Consider the following 25986-nt stretch of genomic DNA (forward strand, 5'->3'; position numbering starts at 1 on the left):
TTTTAAGAACAATTAACCTGAATTATTATATTTAGATGTATCACAGCTATAAAATTATCAATGACTTGTTTCATGATCTTTATTTTAATTTTTTTCCTTTTTTTTTTTTTTTTTTGCAGTTTTTACATCCTTGGTTTGTTCTACAATGGTTGTGTCCGATACTCTAAGATGATTGTTTTATAATATAACACTAAGATATAAAATAAGAAAAGTTTCACATATCTGTGTGACTAATCAAGTAAATGTGTTTGTTCGTGCAGGCGGTCAGATGTTCTTGTTCCAGTGAAGCACAAGATCCTCACTGGATCGTCTCAAATGCTGCAGAACATGATCATCAGGATTGTTTGTGTCAAAATACTCACCACAACATCATACAAGGATCCTTCAAGCTTAATGTAAGTCGCTTTTTGGTTTGTTTTAATATGCATCTCATATGGTTTTGTTCCAGATAACCAGTGATATATTTAAAATTTCATTTCACTCGAGTATGTCACGTCCATGCGTCTCCTCTTCTGCATCTCTATGTAATATATCACAGTGATAACAGTTATCAGATAAAAAATGTATATCTGATAACATATATATATTTAGATATTTATCAGATCTCAAGAACACTACTGGTATCAATTAACATTTATTATTTTTTTAAATAATACAATAAATATACTACATAGAACATGGGCTTTGGTAGAGAGTTACAACAAACATCGCTCTCTCTCCATTTCACAATGAAGGACAGGCCTGTTTTCATCGGAGCACTGAGAGGATGTATCATACGGCTGATAAAAAAAAATGTGGCTGTGGGAAGAAACATCAAGAGAAAGCTTAACAATTTCATGCATACAGGAAAGTTTTAATGCTTCAAAAGACATACAAGGGTGAGTGGACACAGTAAACCTGAATTTATTGACAACCAATATCTCTTCCATCTCCTCGTATACAAGTTTGACACGACCGCAAAAACAAACATCACAAAAACAAAAAAAAACAGAATAAACTTTATTGGCAGCATTACTGCTGGTTTGGAAATTTACAGAAGAATCGGTTGAATTCGTTTCGTACTCATAAAGTTGTGTCAAAACTGCATATTCCATGTTGAATCCTCTCAAAAGAAACAGTTCAAGTCATATTTAATAAAAAATTAGAGCGAGATATTGCAGTAGCAGGACTAGTGGACGAGTGCAGGAAAAGGTCTAGTGGCAAAAGATGATAGATGAATAAAAAGATGGCTCTAGTCAATGTACAACGTACTTGAATAATCACACAAGACGATCTGATTCTTGGTCTTCAAGTCTCTTAAATGAAGAGAAATCTCTTTGGAAGGAAAGCTGAAATCGGCAGTCAAGTTAACTATTCATTCCTCTAAGCGTTTTGGTTAAAATATTCACAGAACCCTGTAAAAAGATCTAATGGAAAGGTCCCAAGACTAATTCTCCGGCGCCGTTTTAGTACGTGAAAAGGCGTTTCATTTCCAACGCAACAGATCTTGCTTCTGTTAACTAGAGTAACACTTTACATTACATGGTCCGCGTTAATCACAACAGCATTAACAGCAATTGTGCTCTGTTTAACCATTTTAGATCATGTAAATATACACTGCAATGTAAAGTGTGAGCTAAAGCCTTTGGAGGATCATAAAAGTACATCAATTATCTCCATGTAATCCTAATAATCTGGACATTGCCAAACGTGGTGAGGAATGATATCTATAAATGAATATGGTTTTACGGCATGCATAAAAATACTTCGCCACCTCGGGAAGCAAAGCTAGGACTTTGACAGAAGACGTGGAACCGCTTGGGCATCACCGCAGAGCCGTTTTCAATTACAACAAACAAGTACAGGAAAAAAGGTATATATTTTTAGCACCACAGACAGAAGGAAATAGCACCTAGTTTACCGATATTGTGTTTCCTCAGTGTGATGTGTGCTCTTCTGATACAGGGAAGCACCGATTCATGAACGTCAGATCAAAGATTCCCTTCATGCACACAGGTCGCGATCTCACAGACCTGTGGAAGCCACTTCAACACGACAGGTAGCAAATTAATGCTCACATTACGGCCGTTTCTTACTTTTATTCTCATTTTATTCGTTAAATTACAAAAAGAATAAGACATTTAGTTGCTTTTTTGTCTCATTTTTATAATTTCCTTTATTTTTCTCTTCTTCAGATTGACTGGAAATTTCCTCAGGCTCTTATTTGGGGGGTTATTGTATTTTATTTTATTTAATTTAATAAGTGTTTTCCAATAACCAGCAGCTCTGTCCTTATTGCTCAATGGGTTCACATGCATGTTTTGAAGCCAGAACCAAGAAAAATAATAATCACTTCACTGGAAAAAAATATACAGAAAGTACTTACAAACATAGAAAAAAAATATTTATATATATTTATATATATAATCACCATTCCAGGCAATGGAAGACAAGTCTGCACAAAAAAACAATGCTTAGAAGTGGGAAAACAACATAAAACCCAAGTAAACAAACCAACGGAAAAGATTTCTCGTACGAGAAATGCCGAACCGGACGTGCATAGAGCTACGAGTCCATGAAAAGGCAGGAAATGAAAGGATGGATCTAATCTGTCTATACAGCCTGTGAGAGGGATGAAGAGTCGGATGAGTGTAAAGTGGGCGGGGCTTGGAGAGACATGAGTGATGACCTCATCCAGTTTCAAAACTTGCATGTGATGCAGAGGGTACACTGAGGTTAAAAAGGTTGCTCTGTTATAAGAACCCATCGCTTAGACATCCATTCTTCAAAATTATTTTATCCTTACTTTGGTATCTGTTGGGTTTGTTTGGAAACACAGAACTTTACAAATAAGTCGTCCTATTTCTTTCTTGTGTTTTGTTTTCGGAGAAAATGAATATGTTTTGTTCGCGTGTGCTCGCTGAGCAGTCTTAGCCGATGAAGCAGGCCGGTCCGACCTCAAAGCCGAACTTCTGCGCCGCTCCGCCGAAATCGTTGAACATGATGTCAACAAATGGTACCTGCTCCACTTTTGGTGTGTTGATCTCAAGAATAGTCTTTTCATAGCCCTTTTTCAACTGCGGGAGGATAGAAACGAAGCATTATGAACATCACTTGTTAGAGTTTTCAGTTTGAACTTAAGACTTTAGAATTCGGAACCACATATTATTACTAATTTCAGCAAATATTTCTGGCTCTTACCGCGCATCCGTCGACGGCCGCTCTGATGTACGGGTTGTTATCGTAAGACATCTCCTCATCATTGGAGCCAAGGAAGCGGACGGCTTTATCGTAAGAGTCCAGTTCCTGGTCGTGCCAAACCACCGACTGGTAACAGTTGTAAGTCAGGTTCTGCCGAGCCGTGGCGCTGAGTAAACGCAGGAAGGTCATCTGGACCACTCCGATCGGATTGCCCTCTGCATCCGCGTATGAGAGCTGTGCAGACAAACAGCAGTGCGTTATAGATAAAAGCTGGACAAACGCCCCCTAGAGGTTCTGCTGAAAACTACACATCACACCCCTCTGGTGCCTCTGACTACTGAAATTATTGGTCTACTTTATAACAGTTTCCGCGGGTTGTTTTTATGTCTGTGGGTTAAAGCGACCCCAATAACATGATATTTAGCCCCTGAAGTGTGAATTTTACCAGGGGAACCCCGCCAAAAACAGAACCCGATTATTGATGGGGAGCCTCTCTTGAAATGCGATTGGGCTAGTTTTGAGTAGCAATTGGGTGGGTTTTGTTGTGAAAATCTGGCAACCCTGATGTACTGTATATACACTTTTGTTCAAAGGTTTAGGGTCATCAAGGCTACATTTATCTGGTCAACAGTAACACTGTGAAATATTATTACAATTTCAAATAACTTGAGTCTTGAGTGTCACTTGAACATTCAGAAACCTAAATAAATTATGCTGATTTGGTACCCAAGAAACATTTTGTTATTATTATAAAAGTTTAAAAAAGATTCTTTTAATGAATATTAGGTTCAAAAAACAGTATTAATTTAAAATATAAATCTTTGTAACAAACGTTTTTACTGTTACTTCGGATCAATCTAATGCATTCCTGCTAAAAGCAGATTAACATTTATATATGGTCTCTAAACACAGGCAAGAGCACAAACTCTTTTCCCAGTTCAGTTCTGCTCTGCATGTATCAAACACCTAAATTAATTTACACATTCAAAAATGCAAGATAAACTAATTTTGTTACAGACTCCACTAAAAAATATCACTAAAATATTCAAATGAGTTGTACTGGTTTAAATGCAAATCCTCCCCTTGTGGTGTGATGCAACATTTGCATTACGGAAATATGCAAATGTTTGTTTTCATTCCTTTTATATACCAACCCATGTTTAGAAGAAAACTCCATCTCCTCTGATCCACAAACACACACATGTGACTGACTGAGAGAGCGAGCACATGCTCCATGCACACACACACACACACATTCATCATTATATACTTACGATTAGGAGGTCCTCTCACACACTCATACGCATTGACTTTGCATGCATGCATGCAACCCACCATGAACACCTGCCCAAGACCACATTACCTCATGATCACAGCTGAATGTCAAGAGAGACTGAACCCAGAGGCTCAGTGACTGAGATCCACCACGGACACAATGGCTCTGTTCCAAACACTAGTGAACGTCTCTGCCTACCTTCTAATGATGCCAAATAAGGCTGATTTGAAAACGTTCTTCGCTGGCAGCAATTTAAATATAATCAAAATAATCTTAGTGAAGTGTGACATAAGGACTTCTTGTAGTCTTTTTCAAGTTTGCTTACACTTTTTACCTCTGATTTTTTTTTTAACAATATTTATGGTTAAGTAGTGTTATTTTAAATGCAACTTAGATTTGCACAACATATTAAGTTTCACATTATTTTACCTTTAAATTATTTTTGTTTTCTTGTTATATCTTATGATTTATGCTGTATATGGAAACTTAGTCCAATTAAAATGTAAATTAAATGCTGCATTTTCACTTTTTTCTTATGAAAATGCATTACTCACTTGCCTAATGCCTACAGTTGATTCGTACACAGCATGTTCCTAAGATAATTACTTGATAATTTACATGCATTGTGCTAAATAGTGTTAAGACTGAACTACCTTTCAGTCTTAACACTAAGGATTCATGCAGTCCTATAACAAGGTATCAGGAAGCTGTGATACAGCTTGTCCATTAATGTCTTTCACCTGTAGGTGAGCATCTCACTATTATTTGGAGCAGAACGACAATCGTGTGTTAACAGACTCAGTCACTTCAAGGTGATTTTCTCGCAGACGATGGGTCGGATTTATCAGTCAGGCCTTTCACATGAACAAATCTACAAATTCTAGGATGAGTTAGGGTTTATGTCAATCACTGTTTTGTTTTTTTGGTTTTTGCTTTGGAAACAGACTGACTGACACCTCCGCCCACAGACCTCAGATTACCCATAAGTCTGAGCAAACACACTTTTTACTGCTGTTCTGATGATGACCATGCTCCGGCAAGAAGGGATCTGAAAAGCATGCAGAAGCACGGCCTCTTAAAGAGACCGATGGTCCGGAAACACTGCAGATCCGTGGACCCTCAGTACCGAGCCGTTCACTCATGCATTCCTACTTACCATGGACCCTCTCTTGTAGCGACTATACCAAGTGCCTGGGCTGTCTTTGGGCCAACGAGCCATTTTGCTCTGTAAAATAGGAGACTATTTCAGGAGGACAAGAAAGAGGAGTCACTCTTACCAGTTTACCACGTTTGTATTCACTGAACCACGACCCTGGAGTCTCCTTCACCCAAGAGGTGAGTCTGGCCTGAGAGAGAGAGAGTCAGCTAGAGTCAATACTGCAGACAGACAGACAGACAGACAGGAAGAAACAGGGAGCCTATGGGAATTATTTTGATCTGTTTTTCAGTGTAGTTGTCAATCTGCCCAAGGCAGAGGCTTTCACATAAGACATGATCCTGGCAGACAGTTTGCAGGATTAAACCAACAGCCCTGTACTAAAGCGAACTTTCATACTAAAGTCCAATTATCATTATATTCGATATTTATTAATATAGAATCATTATATTTTTTGCTGAGCAAATGAAAAAATGTCACTTAAAATACTAAAAGAAAATTTTGCAAATGAAAAAAAAATATATATATATATAATTATTTTATTTGTGAATAGAAAGGATGTCACCTAAACAGTTTAAAATCCATATAATAATATATTATTTTAATATATATATATATATATATATATATATACAAAAAAAGAATATATATACTAAAACTAATGTGTAAAGTGTATATAATTATTTTTTGCTGAGTGAAATATTGTGATATAAAAAGTTAAATAAAAATCTGAAAAAGTATTAGTACTACTACTACTACTATTTTAATATAATAAAAAATATATAATAAAAAAACTCAAATTTACTTAAAACCCAAAAAGTGTTGAAAAAATGAAATGAACACTTTTTTATTTATATTTATTTCACTCAGAAAACTACAAACATTAAGATAAATTCAGACAATTTAGAATAAGGTTCCATTAATTTTAGTTAACTACTTTAGTTAACATGAACTTAGCAAGAACAATCTATCTACAGCATTTATTAATCTTAAACATCTTAAATTAATTCATGTTAATTTCAACATTTACTAAAGCACTATTCAAATCAAAATTTGTGATTGTTAACATAAGTTAAAGCACTGCGAATTAGCATGAACTAACAATGAATTAACATTAACAAAGATGAATAAATACAGTAATGTATTGTTCATTGTTTGTTCATTTTAATCCATTAAAATGGAACCTTATTCTAAAGTGTTACCAAAAAGGTCACTCATAAACCATTTTTAAGGGAATGTTTTTCATCTGGTGTGAAGCGGTGTGTTTGAATGCAAGGGTTGGTTTGATTTTAAAGCTGGCCCTGCTAAATCTATGTGTAAGGTGAGAATAAGCCTGGGGAAGATGTTTGTTGTTGTCTGCATCTGCCGGTATGAAGAGTGAACCTGTAGAAGAACTGAAGTTAGTGCTGAGAGTCACCTTCACACCCCACTGAGTGATTCTCCATCAGTGATGCTTCCGAGACTCATTAAGGCAAATAAATCAAATCTGATACACAAACATCATTAAAGAACCATCATTATATTATTTGACTATGTGACATATTGAACAATTGTACCGCTATTCCTCTCTGCATGTTAAGCTGAAACATTTCTCTCTGTAGGTTTTTCAGGAATCCTAGGACTCCTAACTGTGTGTTGAATCTAGTGTGTGTTTGTCTTAATGTTGATATGTGATGTGCTTTGTGATTCGGAGATCAAAACTGTTTTACCCTAGATCTGGACTTGTGGGAAGGGAAGCTGTCCCAAAGTATTTTCCTACATTTCTTACCCCTTCGCTCTTTTTATCAGGGAAGATGCAGCTCTCTCCACCTGCCTGTGAAGTTACAGTACACTTTGAAAGAGTCTCTGGAGCAGCCCTGGTTCGGATCAATCCAGTATTCACCTGAAAACAGAGAAACATCATAAGCTTTATGTACTATGTTGATATTTTCACACAGGATTCATTTAATACAAGGCTGAAAATCAGGTGGTTTTAATTTTGTGAGTTGGCACTTGACATGCACATGACATATAAGACAAAAATAAAAGAATCGTGCACACAATTTAATAATTTTTTCCCTCATTTTAGGTAAATCGTGCACTCTATGTAATGATTAGTGCCGTCGTTCTTGATAAATCGTGCACATGTTTTAATCATTACGTCCTAATAGGTGCTGGTGCTTTATTCATCCTCAGTAAGCTTTGTGAACCGGCAGAATTCAAAACTAAACCCTATTAAAGTGACTCTGTCCATAACATAACATAACATAACATAGCAACAATAGTTTTATGAGAATGCATATGTGGACAGGAAGTGCAACTAATTATTATTTTGTGTGCATGGTTTACCTAAAGAGAGGGCACAAATTATTATATCGAGCACATGATTTACTTAAAATTAATAAATCGTGCCCACTATTTTTTTTCTCTTGCATTTCATGTGCGGGGCTCCGTACACAATACATGCAATTAGCGCCAACAAAAGAAGATAATAATTTTGAATTATGCATTAATGACATATTTTAATAGGGTTGCAAAGAGGCAGAATAAATATGGTACATTTTTGGAAACCATTACAGAATTTTGGGGAAACTTCACAGGAATTTTTGAACTTCTGGAAAGTTTCCAGAAATTTACCAGAATTTCTTTTTTTGTTGTTTTGCAAGCTTTTTAATTAATTTTAAAGAAATATATATATTTTTTATGGGTTTAATTTTATGCTATATCTGCATTGCTATATTTTTTTATAAGCATCATCTCTTTGGGTGCTGCGAGAATGTTTTGGGTAGTTGCTAGAGTGTTGCAAAGCGGTTAGCAGGCCATTACTACTGTAAACTGCAAAACTCGCCACCTCAACCCAGACAGCAACATAGTGTTGGCCCAGATCCGGCCCACATCTGGCCCGCATGAAATCCATGTGGGCCAGACCTGGGCCGAAACTGCTTGCTGTCTGGAAATGTTACTTGGGTATTGTTAGGCAGTTTCTAAATTGTGTTCTCAACAGCTTCTAGGATGCTTCTAGTGGTCATCGTGGATGTGCAAAATGTGTCACCAAAATGTCTGAATGGTTGCTAGGATGTAGTTTAGTTATTATTTAATAGGTGTTGTGGATGGTTGCTAGGCTTCACATTTTCTGTTTATTTTATTTTTAATTTGCATCATGGGTACCTTATGTTATCTCTTTGTTTTTACTTTGTTTTTATGCTTTGTTTAAAACAGTCATTAACATGCTTGGAAGTGTGTGTGTGTGTGTGTGTGTGTGCGTGCATGCGTGCGTGTGTGCATGTGTGTGTGTGTGTGTGAGTGATACACACCATCTGGGAAATCTGGGTGGCACAGCTGCAGGTCTTTGCAGGTGCGCGCGGGGTTACTCTGTGTGCCCAGTGGGTTTTTCATCTGTTCAATCTCCAGTTTGAGAGAGTTCAGAGAGCCGAAGATCTCCTCCATGCCGTCCTCATAGTCTTTGTAGTTGGCATCTGCAGCGTCATCCATCATCTGGCTGGCATCAATGTTCCTCTTTGCCCGTTTGGGGCTGGAATGCATAGGCAGAGGGTGGATGACATCACCAGGTGGACCCTAGACGAGAAGACATCGTCAATAATCACATAACATGAGCTATTTAGAGCACAGGTTAGTGCTGCTTGCTCATGCTAAAAAAAATTGATTTACCATACAAATCTTTGGGTGGTTGTTCTTGAGTGGTTTCTAAGGTGTTGCAAAAGAGGTTTCTAGGCTGTTACCTAATAACTGTAAAATGTGAGTGTAGGTTTTCCATGCAAACCTTGTTACTACAATGTTAGGGTGGCTGCTAGGGTGTTGTTAAACAGTGTCTAAGATGTTCTGAGTGAGTGTTGGGGTTTTTAGGTGGTTGGTAGGTTGTTGAAAGGATATTTTGTGTGCTTGTTGGGTTGCTGTGAGGCAGTGGCTAGCCTGTTACTGAATAATTGGAAAATGTGCGTGTAGCCCACTAGGATTATTCATATGGTGTTGATAAGCAGTTGCTAAGGCAAGAGATTTAGAGTGTTGCTAGGGTGTTTTAGGGGGTTGCAAGGGGCGTCACTAAATTGTTGGAAGTTTTTAGTATTGCTTGGCCATACAAAATACAGACAATTTCTATGATTTTTACTTGTGGTTGCTGGGGTGGTGTGGGTGGTTGTTAGGGCACTACATTCTCAACGCTTCTAATCATTTCCTATTTTATGTCTCACTCTATAAATAAAAATCCCCAATAATAATAACTACTGTAATAACAGTATCTAAGATTATCCATCTAAACCATTAGAGCTTTACACTGACATTAAAGGGGTAGTTCACCCGAATATTAAAATGATGTCATTAATGCTTTATGAGCGTGCTCACAACAGACCCGGAAGAGAAGACGATGCTGAATAAAGTTGTAGTTTTTGCTATTTTTGGACCCAAATGCATTTTCGTTGCTTCAAAATATTGTAACTGACCCATTTGATGTCACATGGACTACTTTAATGATGTTTTTCTTGCCTTTCTGGACATGGACAGTAGACCGTTCACAGTTTCAATGGAGGGACTGAGAGCTCTCGGACTTAATCTAAAATATCTTAAACTGTGTTCGTAAGATGAACGGAGGTCTTAAGTGTTTGGAACGACACAAGAGTGAGTCATTAATGACATCATTTTCATTTTTGGGTGAACTAACCCTTTAACTGAACACTGGCATTTCTATCAATGTCCTGAAGTGAGTCACTCGTTGTGTGGAAACAGTCTGTAGATGTGAAATGTCAGGTTTTCTCAAGGAAGTAATATGCACTGGATCTCTCCGAGGAAGCTTAACAGATTCGCTTTACACCTCGACTATACTTACGTAACATCTACTGCAGACTCATCTGTTTAATATGTGCTCATCTCACAGAGGAACAACTCATTTGTGTCTTTAGTTTTGCTTTGTTTCATAGTTTGGTTTAGTGCAGTTACGTACTGGAGGTCCAGGAGCTCCCGGCTGTCCAGCTTCTCCCTTTGGCCCAGTCTGACCCTACACACACAGAACCACAAGAAGGTTACGGCAAATCAGAGCTAATTAAAGATGATTAATGAATCTGCTAATTAAAATACTTATTAAATTAACAAGAATGATTTTAGATAAGAACATGACTTACAGATGATCCTTTAGCACCTTTAGGACCAGGAGGACCCTGAACAGAAGTGAAACATACATATGAATCACAATAATAAATTATATTGATATATAATCTCTATAGTTAGAAGCAAAAAGATGGAGAAACGTTTTAAAGTTTTCTCTCTCTCTTTTTTTTTTTTTTTTTTTTAGAAAACCATATTATAGAAACCAAAATACTGATTTAAAGTATCCAAAGAACTCAAGAACCTTATACAGGCAATAAAGAAAAAAATCTTTGGTGCACCAAAAAAGAACTTTTATTTTTCAAAGTGTAAATAATAAAGCATTTTTTTTTTAAACATCAGAAAATATACCGGGAGACCAGGAGGTCCAATGGGTCCGATAGGTCCAGCGGGTCCTGAAATACCCTGTAGAGAAATACTTATTGAATACATGAAATTTAGCTAGTTTATACTGGTTTTATTGCTGTATGTGTGAGAACATGTTCCATACAGTGTCTCCTTTAAGTCCTGCAGTTCCCTGTGGACCCGGCAGCCCTCTGTCTCCCTTCTCTCCCTGTTCTCCTGGAGGTCCGATGAGTCCAATGAGACCGGGATGACCCTGAAACGAGCCGCTTGATTACTAAACTCATCAGTACTGAACATACTCCTTCATAATCGGTAGTTCAGTTAATGTACTGGACATTACCACAACTGTGCTCCAAACACTAGTGAGTCACCTACCAATGAATTAAGATTATCAAAGATGGATTTGTTTCTCTCACCTTTTCACCTTTAATCCCAGTTTCTCCCTTCAGTCCAGGCAGTCCAGGAGGACCCTGAAAGAGAGAAAGATAAGAAGAGCGAGGACTGTAGATTGTCATTTAATATTATAATGAACTCATTCTCAGAGGAATGTGATGTCGGTACCATCGGTCCAGGAGGTCCATCGGGTCCAGTGGCACCGGGCAGTCCTTGTTCTCCCTACATCAGGACCAAACAGATCCATGTATTAACACAAAATCACTGCCTTAGACAGAACTGTATATGAGATCTGGTGCTATATTCTTGTGGTTGAAAGAGGGATTTTTTTACTCCATTTCAAGCAAATTAAAAAAATATATATTTTTATATTATTATGAATGAGATACACAAAGGTTTTCCCACTGTGACATGTAAAATTTTTGCCACCATAAAGACATATTTTGGAACATAAATATCAATGCTATTTTATTGTATTTTTTAAATTAGGTTTTAATCATATACTACACAGTTTATATAAATATATATATATTTTTTTTTTAGTTTTAATTTTTTTTATTTTTTGCATTGCATCGCATTGCGAAAAATTGGTTTTGTTTTTGTTATTTTCACTTTTTAAATATCAAATGTACAGGTTTGATTTCATTACTTGCATGTAGATGTATAATACTGTATACACACACACATTTAGTATAGAGAGATTTTGAATTTAGGACCTAATGAGCTGTGTATGGCTGTCAGGCTGGTCCAGTATCACTCACCACTGGTCCAGGCATCCCTCTCAGACCCTCAGACCCAGGTTTTCCAGGGCTTCCCTGAGGACCAACTGGACCTGTCTTACCAGGTGGACCCAGGAGACCAGATTCCCCCTGATTCAGACACACACATAACCATTGAAACCATTGCTGTAATGGTAAGAGTGCTCCAGTGCATGATTGTGTGAGCGTCTGCATATTACCTTAGCACCCTTCTCCCCCTGCCTTCCTTCAGGTCCAGCAGGTCCAGGAGGTCCCTGAAGAGAAAGAATGAAAATTAAGAGCCTTATATAGGTATTTTTAGTTTAATCCTATTCATATTAATGGAGAGTCAGAAATATTTTTGGCTGCTAATTGTAATTTTCTTCTAATGCAAACAATATAATCATTGCTCACTCTCTTTCCTGGAGGACCAGTGGGGCCAGTTTCACCAGTAGGTCCAGGGGATCCCTGAGAGAAACAAATAAACAACATTATAAAAGCAGCAAATATTATAAAACACACACACATATGCATGCAGCCGACAACGGAGATGTCAAATGGTTTTGTTTAATCATACTCACAGGCTGACCAGGCTCTCCGTCATCACCCTTATCTCCAGAAGCACCATCCAAACCCTGTAGAGCAAGAAAAATAACCTTAAACAACCTGAAAATATATGTGCAATAACTACATTTGCACATTAATAATACTTGCATGTGGACCAGGCTCTCCAGGAGGACCAGGATCACCAGGGAAACCACTTGGACCCTAAAAATCAAACCAGAACATTGTAGCGTTTCTGTAGTTGACCAAAAACATGGAATCTGCATGATCTCATAAGTATAAAGAGAAGGGTATTAGCATGCAGAACCTACAATACACTCAATAAACATTGAAGCATATCTTAATTTAATATGTGTGTTTTTGTTTTCTTGTAATCATTTGAATTAGATTTTTTTTTTTAACTATATACACTTTTTGGCCCACAGCCCTCAATCAAGATTAATATTTTGCCCTTCATATTATGCAAGGCCAGTTTATTTATATAGCACATTCATGCAAAATGGTTATTCAAACTTAAAAATTCAAAGGATTAATAATAAAATCACAACGGATGCATAAGAAATAAAAATAACATGCATGTGAAAAACAATAAAAGCAAAGAATTAAATTTATTCCAAAATTAATTTAAAATGTATTAAAATATTTTTAAAAAATTATCAAAAAGAAAAGAAAAAAAGGGTAGAAAAATAAGATATAGTACAATATTAAAAAGGCACCTCTGTTCAATAGCATATAGAAAATGATATGCTATTTTCCATATCATATGTAAAAAAAAAAAAAAATATATATATATATATATATATATATATATATATATATATATATATATATATATATATATATATATATATATATATATATATATATATATTTTGTTCAAAATCTTAATTCTGTATTATTCTGTCTAATTAAAAATAAATGCATACCTAAAACAACTAAGGTAAATTACGCTTCATACTGGTATAGTATGACATATCACTTTTTGAAATATCAAACAAAGGTTTGCTAAAGACAACATTTAACAGTGTTATTAAATTATTAGTGTTTTTAAAGAATAACCTTGAGTGAGCATTGGATGACCGCAAAGGAAATCGAAAGGTTAAACATGGTTCTTCTATTGCATTTCTGCAAGAACCTCCATTTGTAAGCTTTATTTTTTTAACAGAATATTTTTCAGACACCAAATAGAGCAGTAATGATAAGAACGTACAGGACTTCCTTTAGGACCATCGTCTCCTGGTGGTCCTTTTGGTCCGGGGGGACCAGCAGAACCAGCGGGTCCGGCTTCTCCCTTTTCACCTCGCTCTCCCCTTGGACCCTAAAACACACACACACACACACACACACACATGAGATATGAGATATGTCTGTTGTAGCAGTGAAGTTTTAGAGTTTTGCATGTGCAAGTTAGTTTTTTTGCCGTACTGAAGGGCCGACGTCTCCTTGCAGACCTGGTTCTCCTGGTTCACCGGCGTCTCCCTAGAGAAGAACAGAGAGAGACGTAAGGCACTTTTTTTTCTCCTCAGCACTGCAGAGATTTTGTCCACTGGACAGAAGAGCACGTCAGCATCATTAGTCACTGTCTCGTCAGCAAATCTGCTTTCCTCTGCAGAACAACACATTCTAGCATGAAAATCTGCACAACGTCCATATTCAGACAAACAAACGTCCTTGATGATGACCAGTCCCATCAGACGTCAGATGAGAGTGGAAATCATGTACAGAAGAGGATTAGGACCAAGCAATAAAAATAATAAAACCATCTCGAGATTAAAGTCATTGTAATGCCAAATTAAACTCAGCTGTTTTATGCTATTAATGTATTTTAGACTTTTACAGTGTTAATAAATTATTAGTGCTTTAAAAGAATAACTTTGTGATGACAAAGGTAATCTAAAAGGTAAAACTAACTTTAGATAACACACTTAAATATCCCGATTTGCATGAACCCACTTTTCACAAAAACAAACGTGTGTGTGTGTCTGTGTGTGTGTGTGTGTGTGCGTGTGTGTGTGTGTGTGTGTGTGTGTGTGTGCGTGCGTGTGTGTGTGTGTGTGTGTCAGACTGAGGTATCTCTCTCTCTTTCTCTGTAGTGGGATAAGAGGTCTGTCAGAGTGAAGTGCTGAGGTAAATCTTCCAGACTAACAGCAAACAGCCTCGTCTCCAGGTCTCATTCTATCATCTTTATTCTCCCCTCGTCTGTGTTTTTCTGGGACATTTCTCTGGGTGAAACTCCTCTCTAAGCAGAACTGAAACGGGTCCCTGGTTTGGTGGGAGAACACTAGTGCTGAAGTGCCGTGTTAAATAATATCGACAGTGGCTAGAGCTGAGGTGATGGAGCGCAGTCATGCGAACACACGGCCTGTTCGCTCTGCTGAGACATACACAAAATACAGACCCTCACACACACACACACACACACAGACCTCAAGATCACTGCACTGAAGGTCAAGCACAGCGCAGTGAAGCTCAAACCAAAGCATCAGAGACACCGTGTTACACGTTTTGAGGATGGAAGAATTTTGACATTTTGAAGAATGGCTTATTTACAGTCCACACATTAATCTGAAAAATATTTAATTCACAAAAACACACACAGACACACAGCCAGACACATATACAGCTTTAACTCTAGAGAGAAGCTACAGGAAAACCTCAGTCACGAGAGACACAGATCATGAACTGACTGAGCACACACACACACACACACACTACTGGCGTGTTCTCCCTCAGATCAATAAGGACGCTGGATTCTAATTTAAATAAGATGTTAATGTTTTGTAAACCTTTTCTCCCACGGCTCCTGGGTTGCCAATTCCTCCTGGAGGTCCCTGTGGTCCATCGGCTCCTGGGGGTCCGGAGGGGCCTCTGGGGCCAGGAGGGCCTGGTGGACCCTGAGAGAAGAGTCAAGAGAATACAAAAAAGAAAACTCAGTTTCTATTTAAGAACATTAACATTTGACCAAACTGACTGTAAAGATGTAGAACTGTACCATCTGACCGACGTCACCGGTCTCTCCCTTCTCACCGGGGGGTCCAGGCAAGCCCTGCACACACACACACACACACACTACCAGTTAAAACCAACTGCAACTCATATTATCCGGTCAAATCCTGCCCAAACTACATAAACAACATTTACAGTTCACATTAAATGCCATTTTGCAGTCCCTTTTTCTTCCACAGTCTGTCATACTTCCAAGGCAAGACTTGGTTTTATCCATCTGGAACAAATTTGATGATGAATTGAAAAATGTATTATATTATGGTGCAATAATTGTTTCAGATGGTGATATCACGGTACAGTACGTAATACTAAAACTGAAAAAGAAAAAGTCACAAAAAAATATATATATAAAAAAGTTTTAAACTTTTTTTTTTTTTATCAGCCACATTAGTTTAACTTAAATATCTAAAAATAAACTGAAATTAAAATTAATAAAACTATATATACATTAAAACAATTATAAAAAGGACAAAAACAACAAAATTACAAAAACTTTAATTAATATAAAAGGTTAAAAAGTAAGAATGAAATCATTTCATTTATAAATTCAATTATAAATAAAAACTACTGTATAATAGTACATCTAATATACTAAATATATATATATATAAATTATATATATATAAATTATTTTTTTTATATAGAAAATAATTTAGTTTTTTTTTATTATAATTTTTTTTTAATATAATTTTAAATGAATTAAAATATACACAAGTGGTAAATGTTAGGATAAAATCAATTTCATTAATAAATAAAATGAATTAATACAAATTAATAAAGCTATAAAAGTACATCAAAGATACTAAAATAATGTTTTAAATGTTGAAGTTGTAACCTGAAGGCCGACGGGTCCGGGTGGTCCTGGGAAGCCTCGTGCGCCCTCATCTCCCTTCTGTCCAAACAGACCCTGCTGACCTCTGGGACCTGGCTCTCCATCAGCACCCTGCAGGGAGGAAGTGACATCACTAGCACCACTTATACGCCACATGAGAAACGGCTGATTTCAGTATACTTACAGCTGGACCCGGCTGACCCGGAGGACCTTGGCTACCGACGGGACCTGGAGGACCCTGAAGAACGGCAGAAAGACAAAAATATGAGACAACATCTATATTCATAACAGCGCAGTGGTAATAACAGAATGAATAATCGCCATGGGAGAACGACACGAACAGACAAATGCAAACAGGACTCATTGAATAAATCATGTTTTTGGACTGAAGTGAGATGAAATGTAAAGAGTACATTCAGAGTGACCCACCTGCTCGCCCTTGTCACCTTTGCTTCCCTTCTGTCCCGGCTCTCCAAGCTCACCCTGTCACAATAACACAGCATTTACATATGCAAATAGGTAATATCTAAAATAATATCTAGAAAATATCTGAAAAGGTCACATGATACAATAATACAAATTATACAAATTCAGTATGTTTCTCAGAGTTTCTGGGAGGAAAAAAAACTGCTGCTCAGTAAGACTGCATTTATTTTCTAAAAAAAAATACAACATAATTAAATTGTCAAAATATCACAATTTCAAATAACTGTTTTCTATTGTTTCTATGTTCAAATAATATAATAATAAATGTCTTACTACCATTTCTGATCAATTGAATGCATCCTTTCAGAATAAAAGTATAAATGATTTAGTACAATAAATCATAAAATGTATTCATATTCATATGGTTTTTACATGAAACTCCAAGGAAAATCAAATAACACAAAGAGACAAATAACATTATATTAACACAGTAAAAACATGGTATTTCCAGGGCAATTAATAACACTCTGTTATTCTTTTTAGTCTGTTTTTGTTGGTGAAGTCAGTTATTAGAAAACTAACATTGTTATTTATTCCTCTGACTTTATTTCCCAGAAGGCTTTGCACCTGTCACACATGGCAGAGCTGACACACATATCCTTAAAATATCGCTCACACCTCAAAACTGCCAATGCTAACACATGTTGGTGTCACACACACCTCAGATCTGTGTGTGTAGGTGTGTGTGACTGTGTCACGGTGATGTCATTTCCCTGACACTTTCACGTAAGTGTTAAATTAGATCATTTCCATCAAGGCAAACTGCATATTTGATTCGTGCACTGTAATATCACTTATATATCAGTATCACACATATTTCTCATTCGACTGACATTGCTAAGTTGCTGTTCCACAGGTTTGATACTCTAATATACACAAACACAGAAAACACCTGGTATTCACTTTTCTTGAAAAGGAACTAAATTTTATAACATGCTAACGTTGGATACATTATGAGTTTAATCGTGATTTAATATTAAAATAAAATTTAAAAGTCTAGCATTTATAGTATTTGTCAAATGTGTGGAAAAATCTAGATTTTAAAATGTTTTAATGAAGTTCATGTGACTGAAGACTGGAGTAATGATGCTGAAAATTCAACTTTACATCACAGTAATAAATTACAATTTACAATGTATTTAATTTGAAAGCATTTATTTTAGAATGTAATAATATTTCACAATATTACTGTATTTTGAGCACATAAATGCAGCCTTGACTTCATTAATGTATACCGTATTAGCAAAGCTTCATATAATTTTTTTTTATTTGACCATGCACTGAGCAAATATCGAACCATCCGTCCATTACTCTAGAGAAAACATTGATCAGACAGCTGAGTGGTTTTGTTCTTTGTGTGTGATGTGGCTTTCACTTCTCTTCATCCTGATCTAATCATCAACCAAATTCAAATTCATGCATTTAGCAGATGCTTTTATCCAAAGCGACTTACAGTGCATTCAGGCTAACATTTTTTTACCTAACATGTGTTCCCTGGGAATTGAACCCACAACCTTGTGCTCTTTACACAATGCTCTACCACTTGAGCCACAGGAACATTAACTAAACCCACCAGATTCAACCATGATCGCCAACTACATCCCATTTCTCTGTCCTTAATTCATTCATGTCACTTCTCAAACCACTTCTTTTTCTTCTGTACCTTATCACCATCCTCTCCCGGGGATCCGATGGGTCCGGCCGGGCCTGGAAGTCCCACAGGTCCCTGAATACCATCTCTACCGGCTGGGCCTTGAGGTCCTTTCTCGCCCTAATATGAGAGGTTGCAGTTGGATATTGAATCATATGGAGCTAAACAAGGATCAGAAATGAAGATGGAGCATATTTGAGGAAGTACTCACAGGTCCACCTTTCTCTCCAGCGGGGCCCGGGGGTCCTTGAGGTCCGGGTCGACCCGGGAGGCCAGTAGGTCCAGCTGGGCCAGCAGCACCACGCTCACCAGGAGAGCCCTATGAATATGCAAATATGAAATTTCATCACTGAATTAGTTACAACAACTGCCATTTGCTTCTGAGCACTTAATGATCTGTTTGATTAATTATGCATTTGTTCTTGAAAGAAATCGTACGGGGGTGTTGACAGCTGGCATGCATTTATGATTTGTAATGCAGAAATAAATGCTGTGTTTTCAATTTATTGATTATATAACTATGCATATTGCGATATATAAGATATCAGTAAATATACACCATCCTGGTGTGAAGTCTGCATGAAAAGAGAGAGAAAAGATGAATAGATCAACCTTCTGATCATCTTTAATCATCCATAATTTATACATATGCACTAGTCCAACATTTGGACACAACTACTTATTGACTTTTTTTATTACAATTGTATTTTATTAGTAAATATAAAAATATATTTATGATCATATCTAAAAAGAATTATACAATATTTATTCTAAATATTAATATTTGAGCATCTTCTTTCAACCAACCTCATTAAAACACTGTTTAAGATGTTCACATGTAAGCTGCCAATCAAAAATGTAAGGTTAGTAAGATTTTGTAATGTTTTTGAAAGAAGACATTGCTCACTAAGGCTTTATTTATTTGATAAAAATATAGTAAGGACAGTAATATTATTAAATAAAATAACAGTTTTCTGTCGTAATACATTTCTTTAACAATTCTTTGATGAACAGAAAGTTCAAAAAGCAATGATTATTTGAAATAGTAATCTTTTGCAACATTACAAATGTCTCTGCTGTCACTTTTGATGTATTTAATGCATCCTTATTATTGCAAAAGTATTACCTCAAACTTTTGAATGGCAGTATGTTGAACACTTGTTGATGCTTTTTCTGCACTATTCACTCTAAAGCATGAATTAAATAGTATACAAAACTAATTTCTATTACTCCTACACATAAATAAACATGCATTCAATCTGGTTCTGTAGATATACTGTAAATCATCCATGTCATACAAACACTGTACTCACTGAAAACCCAGTGCGTGGAGTAAAAGGATTAAAGAGAAAGAGAAAACAAGGTAAACAAGCGAAAAACAAAGCAGCTGGAGAAAGGTAAGATAGATAGGCAAATAGAGAGAGCATGTCTACTTACAGCGGGTCCAGGTGGCCCTGGAGGTCCTTCATTCCCTTTCAAACCTGCTGATCCCTGCAGAGAGACACATAAAACTGCTGAACCTACACAAACACATCCGTGTGGGGCTGCACGACACGTTTGATGGGTAGAGGTGACACGGGGATGTACTATTCATACTGAACAACTAACTAAAAAGTTCAAAGCATGAAAAGAGAGATGCTCGCCTGTGTAGATTTTACAGGCAAGTTACACAAAGTCGAATAATTGTGGTTAGGCATGTTTCATTGGTGAGACTCACCACAGGTCCTGGTAAGCCCCTCTCGCCTGGGAACCCTCTGAGTCCTGGAGGTCCATCTTTACCTGTGGGTCCTGCAGGACCTGGATCTCCCTATAAAGACCAGATACAATGTAAACCGGTTTTGAGCAATACTGGATTTGGATCTGTGTATATGTACATTAATTGTGTGTAAATGTTGACATGTGTACGGCCTGAATTTGTTTGCACCTTTGCTCCCTCTTTCCCAGCAGCTCCGGGTAGACCCTGTTCACCGGGTGGTCCTGGGGGTCCAGGGTGGCCCCGCTCTCCCATTGGTCCTGTCTCACCTGTTGGTCCCTGAACAGAAAGAGAGATGGATTATGGGTAAAGTAGTTGATGCTTCGGGTCGACAGCGAATCAATTCAATTGACGACACCTAATGAATTAATTCAAAAGAGATTTGCAGATTCACCTTAAAGAAAACAACTTTTATGAATTTTACAACAAGATTTATGAATGCATATTGATTCTTGAAGAATGTATTAGTAATTCAAATTATAACATCTTAAATCTAAATGAAAATGAGCTAAGGTTTTTAATGCAAAAATAAATATGAATGTATACTGTATATCTTATATCAGTAAAATCTGAAAATGCTGGTGTCAAGACTGCATAAAAAGAGAGAGAAAATGTTAAATAAACATTGAAGATACTCATTATTTGACTTTTTGCTTGTTTTATTAAGAATTTTCCACATTTTATTTTAAGAGTTAATAATAATGAATATAAACATGTATATTTATTTGTTTATATTGTAGTGTGGTAGATGAATCTTTGGGTTGGCAGTGCACTGAATCAATTTAAGTGATGATTTGTCAGTGAATCAATTCAATTCAATTTCCATTTGCAGTACGATTTAATTCACTTCAGCAAAGCAATTTGCAGAGTTTGCACATGATTAATTTATTGACATTGCTACTTCAACAAAATATGATTAATTCCAATGATAAAACTAAATCTTGAGCAAAACAAGATGATTTGTTGTTATGAAGTCATATTTAAAAGTCAATATTTAATCAATGCATCTGAAACACAATGCACGATTGTACTCCTAGCTCTTGCATAGTTCAAAAGTGTGATTGCACGGTATAACCAATGAAAGCGATCAAAAATCCTGGAAAACATACATTACTAAAGATCCACTAAAGATGTTTCAAAAAGATCAGTGGATATGCAAATTATGCAACATGAAGAATGAAAGAAAAAAAGAAAATCTGATTATATGCATCCATTTGCATGGCAGAGCATGTGTACATCCATATGTGTGTGCGTGGCACTGGTGAAACCTGTGCCCACCTCAACATTTGCATAAAAAGTAGAATTTCATGATTGCCTATGAATAATTTATTACCCAGTCAGCTCCAACATCTAACCGCATAAACAAAGGCATGTCAGGAGACAAAGCACAGACAGGCCAACAAACGGCCCATATGTGACCTAATGAAGCCATTGTGATTCCCTGGTGACAACCTTAAGACACCTTTAAGATAATCTAATGAGCGAGTGATGGCTGGTGACAGCCTCATGAATATGTAGCACATGTCTCTGGCCTCTGTCTGTGGTACCCATGCTGGAAAACAGATGGGTGTGAGGGGCATGCTGCGAAATGCTTTATAATGTTTTATTCTTCTGCAGAAGGTACAGTAGATGCAGCCTAGCGATGCAGTCCTTTTATTTTATTATTTTCATGCTTCATGTTTTTCATATTTGTGCTTTTGTTATGTCATTAACTCATTTTAATAATTCATCTTAAACGTTTATTTCAGATCTTTTATTTCCAGGCAACATTTCTATTTTTTTTTCTTTTCTTTTTTTTTTTACATCTAATATTTATATTTAATTTTATTTCAACTTAATTTGAATTCCAGAAAATTTGTATAGTTTTAATTAACAATAACAACACTGTCCCTAGTTGTAGTAATTTTTAATTAAAATGTTTTTAGTTTATTTATTTCATTTCAAAGCTACATTTTGAATATATTTCATCCCAGAATTGTATTTAAATTAAAAAAAAAAAAAAAAAAAAATTATATGAATATATATATATATATATATATATATATATATATATATATATATATATATATATATATATATATAGATATAGATATAGATATAGATAAATAGATAAATAGATGGATAGATAAGTAGATATATGCATATATATTTAGCATAAAGAAAATTAGTTTTTTGAATATTTATTGTGCATTGTTTTATTATTCTTCATGCCATTCCTTTATTATTATACAAAAAACAACAACAACTAATTAATACTATAAATACTAATAGACGTTTTAGTGGAGATTAAAATGGAGATTCAAATTAGAAAAGAAAAAAACTCTTCATATTAATTTCATTTTTCTTGATATTCAGATATCCTTTATTAATTTCCTTAAGATGGATATAGATAGATTTTTCTATAACCGATTTTAATGGAATCTTATTAAAGGCATTATTTATTGTGTAATTCTAGAATCATTTAGAAAGTTTGAACTGCAGGATTCTATGTTCCACTTACCTGAGGTCCGACTACACCTGGGGGTCCGGGAGGTCCGGTTTTTCCTTGGAAACCCTGTCAGAAAAAAAATAGAAGAGTTTACTGCCATAAGTATGTGAATGAAAGTGTGTGTGTGGTCTCATCAGACGCCACTCACAGTCTCTCCTCTCTGGCCAGGGTGTCCGGGCAGCCCGTCCTTTCCGGCAGGACCCTGAAAATGAGAGAGAGGGTGAGAATCAGGACGGGTGACTGGATGAAAGAAAGATTTCTACAGTTATTACTACAGTATTAACGTCACTTTACCGGTGGACCCTTAGGGCCAGGAAATCCAGTAGGTCCCGCTGCACCTAACGGACCCTGTAAGGCAGAAAAGAGAGTGTTCTGTCTCTCTGAAGCAATAATCGATACTTTGGAAGGATTCAATTATTATTTATACTGTACCCGTTCACCGGGTGGTCCTGGGGGGCCGTCGCTTCCTGAGTTGCCCTGTGAAGGTGGAAATGAGAAAAGGCAAATGAAACAGAATGTTTTAATATTTCAGAATGTTTGTATAAATGTCCACGCAAAAGGGATTAATTATTAATAACGTAAAACTTATGCTTATTGCCTGAAGTAATGAGTGACTGATAAGTAGATTTGGTCAAATCCCTGTTGCATTTGAATTGGTTCCAGCTGAGCCGTGGAGAAAAACCTTGCGTTTTGAAATGTAATAGGAGCACCGTTTGCCCTTGTCAACACGTTTAGCTTTCATAAGCACACAAATGATGAAAGAGGTTTAAGATATCCTGAAGCCTGAGATGTTTTCTTTCAGTCGGTCAGGGGGTGGGGTGCTTTTCCTAATTGAATTTTTATGTGCAAACACTTGTTTTATGCATGCAAAATACGAGTTTCTTTGTGTTTTTACATTTGGATGTTATATTATTTATTTACTAAGGCAGAAGACCCCTGAACAGGGCTGTGCCTCAATACATCATCATCTCATTTAATTATAGAATTTCACGAATACGAAACAGAGGAGTAAAGGGAGAGCCTTACCTTTGGTCCTGCTTTCCCAGTGGGTCCCCTCGGCCCTCGTTCACCACGGGGTCCCTAAAGAAAAGATCACATGACGTGTGAGAAAGCATTGAGTGAAAAAAGTCCTAAACTGATCACAAGAGGGTACGTATTGTTTGTTTTTGTCCTATCTTTGTTCTCTTACCGTAGGTCCTCTCTGTCCTCGGGGTCCCGGCTTCCCTGCTGTCCCCTGATTGTGAGAGTGAACAATATATGAAATAATAAAAAATAAAACATTTTATATCAGTCAGTTCCCTATTATTACTTTTTCTTATTTTATTTTAAAAGATACTATGTTATAATAAATAAATTTTAACAAAATAAATATTACAATAATTAAACTGTGCATTTTGTGAATAAATATGAATATATTTTTTAAAGAAGTTCTAATAAAACAAATATATACATACATACATACATATATGCATTTAAATATGTATATATATATATATATATATATATATATATATATATATATATATATATATATATATATATATATAAATTAACAATAATATATAATTATTATACTACATCGTATGAACAATTATTAATTTAATACTATTTTTGTTTTAACAATGACATTTATTATTGAATTTCAGAAGTAGAGGTAACTAAGTAAATGTAAGCTTTTCAATTCTCACGCTTCACTTACTGTTCAAATGCTCTTTTTAGCAAATTCAGTTATTAAAAAGATCATTAATTGTGTCATTTCAACAAAAACATAAGAACTCATTCTTTCAGGCTGGAAGAACATTGTGATTTAATTGGATTATCTGTAGATTATATTAGCATCTCTCCATCTCATGAATACTTCATGCAGATAGTAATGGCAGAACATAGAACATTGTATATCAATATATGAATGCAGTCTGAGATTGTGCGTGTGTATTTAATGGCTTGAGAGAATAAGAGGTTTTTGGTTTTTAATGTGTTTATGGGAGACTGCATTGTCTTCCTAACGGCAGCCGGCTGCTGCTCTCAGCTTAAATGTGATGATATACAGCCAATAAAGCATGGGCGATGAGAGCTTTCCCAGCTTTTCTTAGCCACGAGGGCTCTGATAGCACACACACTACAGCTCAGAGACTGTTAGCTTCCATACACTGAGATAAAACCACTGATCTGACTTCTAATGTAGAAAACACAAGCTGAAATTATTACGTTTATTACGTACTTTGTTGTTTTTTGTTGTTGTTGTTGTTGTCATTTTTATTTATTCTGCCTGAAATATGGTATGACATGATGGTGAGTAAAAGATGATAATTATTTGGGGGCAGTGTTATTTTAAAATTATTAATATACTTATTATATTTGTATTAATATTTTGAATTAACACTTATTTTTATTTTCAGTTTTATTTTTCAATTTTAGTTAAATGTTTCATTTTGGTTTAAATATAACTATTTTTTAAATAACTTATATTTAAGTTTTTAAGAGTAAGACTAAGTTTTAGTTTTTGCCTATTTTTATATTTTCAGTTTTCCAATTTCGTTTAATGTTTACTGCTTTTGTCATTTTTGTTAGTTTTTTAAATATTAGGATGTTCAGTTTTAGTGTCTATTAATGTTTATATTTTTAGCTTTCAATTTGTTCTTTTGTCATTTTTATTAGCTTTTTATATAAAAAAATTTATGTTTTTATTTATTTTTACAGGTTCGGTTCATTTATAGGTTTTCCCATCTAATATTTATAGTTTATATTACTTTAGAATCCTTTCAACAGTTTTAGTTGTAGTTATTAAGAATAACCATGTTTGAGTCAAATATTCCCCTAAATCTTCTGAATTGCATCGTATTGTATATCTTGATTTCATATGACAGAGAATAAAATCTGAATTGGAATAGAGGTAAGTTGATTTTCTGGCTGACTTTATAAGATTAATCAAATTGCATTTATTGAAACGGTTTAAATTACATCTGACATACATGTTATATTATATCTTTTGAATTATATTATCCTAAATGATGAGAAAACCATT

General features: G+C 35.7%; 1 protein-coding gene across 1 annotated transcript in view; it reads right to left on the minus strand.

Moving 5' to 3' along the window:
- Nucleotides 1-618: 618 nt before the first annotated feature.
- Nucleotides 619-25986, minus strand: part of LOC113064394 (collagen alpha-1(V) chain-like) — an 87122-nt gene continuing 61754 nt past the window's right edge. Inside the window, 35 exon segments of the mRNA XM_026235191.1 lie at nucleotides 619-3056; nucleotides 3181-3414; nucleotides 5734-5802; nucleotides 7381-7425; nucleotides 7427-7494; nucleotides 8906-9167; nucleotides 10546-10599; nucleotides 10724-10759; nucleotides 11058-11111; nucleotides 11197-11304; nucleotides 11468-11521; nucleotides 11613-11666; nucleotides 12206-12313; nucleotides 12403-12456; nucleotides 12596-12649; nucleotides 12763-12816; nucleotides 12896-12949; nucleotides 13956-14063; nucleotides 14171-14224; nucleotides 15532-15639; nucleotides 15738-15791; nucleotides 16587-16694; nucleotides 16768-16821; nucleotides 17013-17066; nucleotides 18733-18840; nucleotides 18932-19039; nucleotides 20158-20211; nucleotides 20438-20527; nucleotides 20645-20752; nucleotides 22974-23027; nucleotides 23110-23163; nucleotides 23256-23309; nucleotides 23394-23438; nucleotides 23988-24041; nucleotides 24151-24195. Of these exon segments, the coding sequence (XP_026090976.1) occupies nucleotides 2910-3056; nucleotides 3181-3414; nucleotides 5734-5802; nucleotides 7381-7425; nucleotides 7427-7494; nucleotides 8906-9167; nucleotides 10546-10599; nucleotides 10724-10759; nucleotides 11058-11111; nucleotides 11197-11304; nucleotides 11468-11521; nucleotides 11613-11666; nucleotides 12206-12313; nucleotides 12403-12456; nucleotides 12596-12649; nucleotides 12763-12816; nucleotides 12896-12949; nucleotides 13956-14063; nucleotides 14171-14224; nucleotides 15532-15639; nucleotides 15738-15791; nucleotides 16587-16694; nucleotides 16768-16821; nucleotides 17013-17066; nucleotides 18733-18840; nucleotides 18932-19039; nucleotides 20158-20211; nucleotides 20438-20527; nucleotides 20645-20752; nucleotides 22974-23027; nucleotides 23110-23163; nucleotides 23256-23309; nucleotides 23394-23438; nucleotides 23988-24041; nucleotides 24151-24195 (2823 nt within the window). The 3' untranslated portion in view covers nucleotides 619-2909.

This window comes from Carassius auratus, chromosome 46 (genome assembly GCF_003368295.1).
Source record: "Carassius auratus strain Wakin chromosome 46, ASM336829v1, whole genome shotgun sequence".
NCBI classification, from domain to species: Eukaryota; Metazoa; Chordata; class Actinopteri; order Cypriniformes; family Cyprinidae; genus Carassius; species Carassius auratus.